This window comes from Scyliorhinus canicula, chromosome 7, assembly GCF_902713615.1.
Source record: "Scyliorhinus canicula chromosome 7, sScyCan1.1, whole genome shotgun sequence".
Lineage (NCBI taxonomy): Eukaryota > Metazoa > Chordata > Chondrichthyes > Carcharhiniformes > Scyliorhinidae > Scyliorhinus > Scyliorhinus canicula.
Window position 1 is genome coordinate 94,838,376 of NC_052152.1, and position 6,785 is coordinate 94,845,160.

General features: G+C 51.4%; 1 protein-coding gene across 5 annotated transcripts in view; it reads left to right on the top strand.

The window, feature by feature from the left end:
- glra2 (glycine receptor, alpha 2) overlaps nucleotides 1–5,921 on the top strand; it is a 233,635-nt gene extending 227,714 nt beyond the window's left edge. For all 5 annotated transcript variants that reach the window (XM_038802489.1, XM_038802490.1, XM_038802492.1 and 2 more), the window contains one exon: nucleotides 5,315–5,921. In XM_038802489.1, coding sequence (XP_038658417.1) covers nucleotides 5,315–5,593 — 279 coding nt within the window. In that variant the 3' untranslated portion in view covers nucleotides 5,594–5,921. The remainder of the gene's footprint in view (nucleotides 1–5,314) is intronic.
- The last annotated feature ends 864 nt before the right edge of the window (nucleotides 5,922–6,785 follow it).

The window sequence follows — 6,785 nt, forward strand, 5'->3', positions numbered from 1 at the left end:
TGCGGTCGAGACTGGTCTATCGTGACGGAGGCGAAACGCGGCTGGTCATCGGTGGTTGCAGGCGATGAGTGGCCCAATGAGGTGCCCAACAGGCAGGGGTCCTGAGGGGGTAAGATGACAGCACCAATGGGCCACACGTGTCCTGGGGCAGGCAAGGTGGCAGCACCCTTGGGCCGCACATGTCCTGGGGCAGACAAGTTAGCGGCGCCCATTGGTTCTGAGGCAAGCAAGGTGGCGGCGCCCATGGGCCGCACGTGTTGCGGGTGGAGCAAAATGGCAGCCCCCACGGCCTGCACGTGGTCTGAGGAGAGGAAGATGGCGGCGCCCACTTGCCGCAAGTGGGGGGTGCAGGGCCAATAGCGGCGATTGAGCGGGTCTGGCACACTGCAGCAAAATGTCCTTACTTGCCACAGGCCTTGCAGAGCACACTCCATGCCGGGCAGCGCTGTCTGGGGTGTTTTTTCTGTCCGCAGAAGTAGCACTTGGTTGGCAGTGTGCAGCATAGGCATGGGGTAGGCTGAGGGCGGTCACTGATGGGGTCCATGATGGGGTGGCCGCTGGCAGGGTCCACGATGCACAGGAGGGGTGGGCCGTGTGGTTGAGGGCATAATCCTGTACGTTGCGTGAGGCGACTGTGAGCGAGAGCACTAGTTTCTTGGTCGCTGCGAGGTCAAGTGTGGCCCCTTCTAAGAGGCGCTAGCGGATGTAGTTCAAACCTATGCCTGTAACGAATGATTCTCATTAGCAGGTTCGAATGTTCAGTGGCCAAAACGGCCTGGCAGTCACAGTCTCTCACCAGGGTGAGCAGACTCACCGGGAAGTTGGTGCCGCGTGGACAGGAGGTGCCTGGCATCGATCTTGTCGGTCTGCTGAGCGTAGTTCTCCTTCAGTAGCGCCGGTGCGTCCTGGATGAGGGGAAAAATGTTTGGGCTCAGCCGCATGTATAGAATCTGGAGCTTCTGTGCTTCTGGGATTGGGTCTGGCGTAGACCCGATGTACGCTTCAAAGCAAGCTAGCCAATGTGCGAAGTCCTTTTTGGCGTTGTCTGCTTGAGGATGCAGCTGCAGGCGATCCAGCTTGATGCGGAGGTCCATCTCTGAAAAATCTCAGTGTAATAAATTGATGCACTATCAATTACGATGCGACGAGAGTAGAATGTAATCGAGGCTTTATTACACTGAGATGTGTGGCCTCCTACAGCAGCTTGCAAAATGGCTGCTGTTCGGAGAGCACACACATTTCTCCTCCGCCTACTGGGCGGAGCCAGCAGACAGGGATCTACCCCCGTACCTGGAGTACAGGGGCCTTACCATAATACCAGTAAATACAATATAATACAACAGTGGTGACTACCACAACAAGACAAGAGGGTGATGATTACCCATTGTGAGGGAAGATCTGGAGGAAGTATCTAGTTTTACAATGAAAAGGTAGGCGCCAGCTTCCCACCGTTGTTCTGCCCAGTGGGGGGCTAGCAGCCGCAACAAGTAAAACTGCCGGCGTTGCCGATATGGAAGGCTGGAGATTTGCCAGGTCCATGGCTGCGCATGCGCACGGCGACGACCTGCAGCGGTCGCGCCATATAAATGGTGTCAGCCTGGAAACCCCCTCATCACCACTGGACACCTACCACCAGTACCCCCAGCCCTGGCTGAAGCCCCCCTGCCAGCCGCACGGCTCCCACCCGACGGTGATGGAGCTGGACACACTGGTTCCTGAAAACTCAGACCACAAGGGAAACGCGCATTCGGGAATTCGACCCATGGGGACAGAGCATTGGAGGAGGGCCTCAAAGCGATGTGCTGACACTGTCCCTATGGCGTGTGGCACGCGCCTTGGTGACACCAATTTGGAGGGGGCGGAACATTCAAAAAACGGCACCAATCCCTATTCCGCTGGAAATGGGGATTCTCCGCCTGATCGCCAAATTTGATTGTGGTGTCGACAAACGGGGAATCCCGCCCTGACAACCCGCTTACACCCATCATCTGCATGTGGTATGCCACGGGTCCCAGATCTAGGACCACTGTGCCCAGGGGGCAGGTGCTGGGGGAGAGTCGTGGGCAGCAGGGGGTGAGGGTGCAGGCCGGCCCACAATGCGGGATCATGTGACAGAGGCTCCACAGGTCTCTGGTGTAACATTGTTTAATTGTGAACTATCAAAATCCTAACCCTAGCGTCTGCATCAGCTCCGGGATAACCTTGTTCAGAATCTCAGCATCTAACTGGGCCCAACTAGGTTCTGGGATGCAGCAGATCTCTGACTGCTATCTCCCCCCGATGTTTCTGCCTCCACCTGATGTGCAGCAATGTCTGTGTGGTGCTCACTAGATAGTGCCCCAGAAGCCTGTCCATTAATGCCGCCTGTGTTTGTCTGCTCTGGTGGAAGGTGGAGATGAGAGCCGTGACGCGATGATGATGGCATCCTCGGAGCTCTGTTCCGAGGTGTTCTCTTGGAAGGGGAGAACTCAGAATGGGCCTGCACCATCTGATGGAGATCCTGCAAGAGAATGGCTTTGTGGTCAGTGACAGGGAAAGATCAACATGTCTGACATGAACAATTCACTTGCAACAGGTCATCTGGGTGGAGGGCGGTGGATCCTCTCCTCTGTGACACAGGCCAACTTAGTTGTCAGTGATCCCTCTATCCTTGGTCAATTCAATCACCTCCAGGGCCTGTTCCTCAGAGGGGGTGAGGACTCTGATGTCCAGCACCCCGCCCCCTGTCTGAGCCCTTTCCCACCCGGTATGTGCCAGCTCCTCCTGCAGGGCCAAAGAGAGGGTATTGTGAGCCACACACTTCATGCATCAGGTGGGGGCGGCTGGTCTACAGCGGAGACAGACGTGGGCACTGCTGCTGGTGGGTTGTGCTGTTGTGTCGGGGCACACGCATGGTAATATGCTGGGGATGGGTGTGTGGAGTGTGGTGCCAGCCACCAGTTCATTGGGGAGGGGGGGGTGAGGTCCGGGGTCGGCATGCGGTGCCAGGGGTCAATGCCATCTCACCCGCCCAGCCCAGAGGAGGTCGTTGTGCATCTTATGACACTGGGCTGAGGTTCCCTTTGGCGCACTCCACGAGCTAACTGCCATTGCCACTGCCTGCCAGGTGGCACCGGATGACCTGTGGCTGACCCTCCAAATGCCTCAGGGGAACGGGTTGTCCAGTCCCGACTCCACTGTGTCTAACAGTCTAATCAGGTAGGCATCTCCAAAACGTGGAGCAGGTATGCGTGTTGGCATGCTGCATGCTGTCTGGGGTTTGTTTGGAGGAAGCGGTTCATGTGCTGCCCCCTGTCGTTAGCACGGAGTTGCCGGGTGCAGTCTGGCCGAATCAGCTGGTGGGACAGGCATTGCCACTGTGAAGCCCACGGACAAGCGTTAGCGGTCCTAATTGACGTTAGTTACCGGTCACGGTCTCGCCGGGCGGGACGTCGGGAAGCACCCAACATGGTGGCACAGTGGTTGGCACTGTTGCCTCACAGCTCCAGGGACCCGGGTTCAATTCCAGCCTTGGGTGACTTTGCACTTTCTCCCCATGTCTGCGTGGGCTTCCAACGGGTGCTCCAGTTTCCTCCCACAGTCCAACAATGGTTAGGTGGATTGATCATGCTAAATTGCCCCTTAGTGTTCAAAGATTAGGTGGGATTACTGGGTTACGGGGATAGATGGAGGTGTGGGTTTAGGTAGGATGTTCCTTCAAGGGATGGTGTAGATTTGATGGGCTGAATGGTCTCCTTCTGCACGGCAAATTCTATAATTCTAAGATTCTATGAAATCGCGCTCCCAGCCGCACTTAGTGCTTCTCCTGTTAGACCCAGTCCAGAGTCTCTTCGATTTATGCAGATAAGTGGGTAGTTTTATGTCCAAACAGATTTGGACACAGGAGGCTAGATACTCCAATAATGGGGCTATGTCCCCACGACTGCGAGAAAATGGACGTGAATCACCTTTTGCTAGACAGTCCGGGGTGATTCTCCATTTTTCACGGGGCTTGCAGGGTCCCGGAGTCAGGCCGCAGGTCCGCGCATGCGCGAGGCAGCCTTCTGCTGCGCCGGCCCCGCACAACATGGCGGACCCATACAGCCGGCCGGCGCCGAAAAAGTAGCCCCCCCCCCCCCCAGATCGAATGTGCCCACTGATCAGTGGCCCCGATCGCGGGCTGTCGTGGAGCCCTCCCCCACCCCCCCCCAACCTGGTGACGGATCGCCCCACCAGGACGACCACGGTAGCTGCGATTCAGAGCTCCCGCCGGGTGGAACCATAAGTGAACCACCGGAGGTAACTCGGCCAGCCGTCTATGGAGAATTGATGTGGGGGCCGTTGAAAGCGGCCCCCGACTGGCGCTGCGTCGACTGCGCACGCGCGACTGCCGGTGATTCTCGGGTCACCAGAGAATCACGCGAAGGTGTCGCGGGTCCGACGCCCCATTCTCCGCCCCCGCGCCGGGTGCGATTGTGGCACGGAGTCTCGGAGAATCCTGGCCAGGGATTCAGATTCTGGGCTGAGGATTGGGCAGTTGTTTCTCGTGCAAAATATCCTCATGGGAACAGCAAAATGTCTTTGCTCAAATGGCAGGATGAAATTGAATCATTCCTTTAGATTCTGGTATTTTGCAGATTTTGAAGCAATGAATTTATAGCAATTTTATTCCTCCCCAAATCGCTGGCCAGTGTGCTGAGTGTCCATGGAATCAGCCCACATTACCTGACTCGATGCAAATTCAGTCAAACTGTTGTTTCTTTGATTGGGCTTGAATGTTCCTTACAGGTCCAACCGTGAAATTTCTTTCAATTTACAAAACTGTATTCACAGCTCACGATGCAGCCTCCTCTACATAGGGAGACCAAATGCAGATTGGGTGCTAACTCTGCTGAACACCTCTGATCCACAGTTGTATCTGCGCGTGTCATGTTGCCCTCAGCTGGGCATTAGCAAACCAACCATTTATCTAATTTTCTATTGAAGAAAAATGTTCAGTCTGTTCAGAACTTTAAAAAACTACATCAGGCGCTGCCTTCAGGACTGATATCAGGTTGCAGTGTTCCAAGTTGGTAACATAATTACTAACACCCCAATGTCCAGAAAGAGGACAGATCTAAACATTTTGATCCAGGAAGTAACATGAAACTTGTTTCTCAAACAACTTCAAGGATGAGATTAAATAATCTCCACAATTATACAATTAGATGGTTTGCCGAGATAACATCCTCAGGGTACAGATGATGGGACTGTATTCAAATCGAGTTGCCACCTTGTCAGATTTGCTTCAACTTTATTCTGAGCTCTCTGTTTTGTTGTCCCGTTTCTCTCACAGGATGACGAACTCGTTCGGGAGGGTCGCTTTAACTTCAGCGGCTATGGAATGGGTCATTGCCTTCAAGTCAAGGATGGAACAGCTGTCAAAACAGTCGCTCCAAATCCTCCGCCGCCACAACCCAAGGATGCAGAAGCCATCCGAAAGAAGTTCATCGACAGGGCGAAAAGGATTGACATGATATCCCGAGCTGCCTTCCCTCTAGCATTCCTCATTTTTAACATCTTTTATTGGATTACGTACAAAATTATACGGCACGAAACTGTCCATCATCAGTAGGCAATGTCCCACCAGAAGGCCTCTCTTCACTTGGACTGCTTGTGACCAAGTTATGCTAAGTTGTCTTTGTTGTTTGCTGACTGTTTCTCGCTAAGTGACTAACCCAGATTGAAAGAAGGCTGAATGTTTGCATTCTGCTGGGTCAGCAATAGAGTGCAACACCTATGAGAACTTTAAAACAGGCCGTAACGTACTGCATTGTCTGCTGGGACATGTTCTTCCAGTGTCTAACCTTGGCTGATATTTTTCCCCTGTAAACGTATCCATGCCAGTAATGGCAGACTGAGGCAAATGAGCCCAGCGCACCATGTTAAAGGGCAGGGATTTGGTGGGTGGGAGGGGGAGGGGGGGGGAACAGGGGAAGGGGTGAGGGGAGGAAGTAGGTGATGGCATGGGGAGGGAAGAGGAAGAAAGCACCTAGAAGAAGAAAGCAAATCCACAGTTGTTTCATATTTTTAAGGAATGGTAGTTTTTACGGACATGCAACGGAAACAAGATCTCACATTTTTTTTCAAAGATTGGTATGTTTACAATGGTTCCAGTACAATGAATCAAGAGTGGACCAAAATTTTACAAGAAATCACTGCCTTTATATTTAAACAATGTCCAACTGAGCTACATTCCATGGTCATATAGGTGTTAGCAGTTTACCAGAATCATTTTGTGCTTTGAAACATTATTTCTACATATGTATATATATAAAACAAAAAACATCATATACTTTGATATTCTAGTAAAACATTTGAAAATGTTAACACTTCAGGAAAAACCATCGCTCGTTAAACTAAGGTAGTCAAACAATGTTTCATGTTGTGTGATTTATTTAATGGTATATACTCAGAATGCATACTCTTTTGATTATTAATTTGATTTTTTTAGGGAGTTGTGCACTAGCTTTAAAAGATCCTGTTGCTTTGCTTCATATGTATCTCAAGGTGCCAAATTGTAAATATCTTGTGTAACTTGCACCATTGTATAGTTAATAAGATTGTTGTTTCCTTAATGGTGTAGCTCAGTTTAGCCTTGAATAGGTCTTAATGCTATAGCTTTTTATGTTAGTAATAAGTAAAACCAATAGCGTTTAGATAGGTTATTGTGTTAAAGAATATTAAATACTTCTAATTTATTCCTTATTTAATCTGCTTCTGATATAAAATGTTTATTGTTCTTCGATTTTAATGCAATTAGAAAG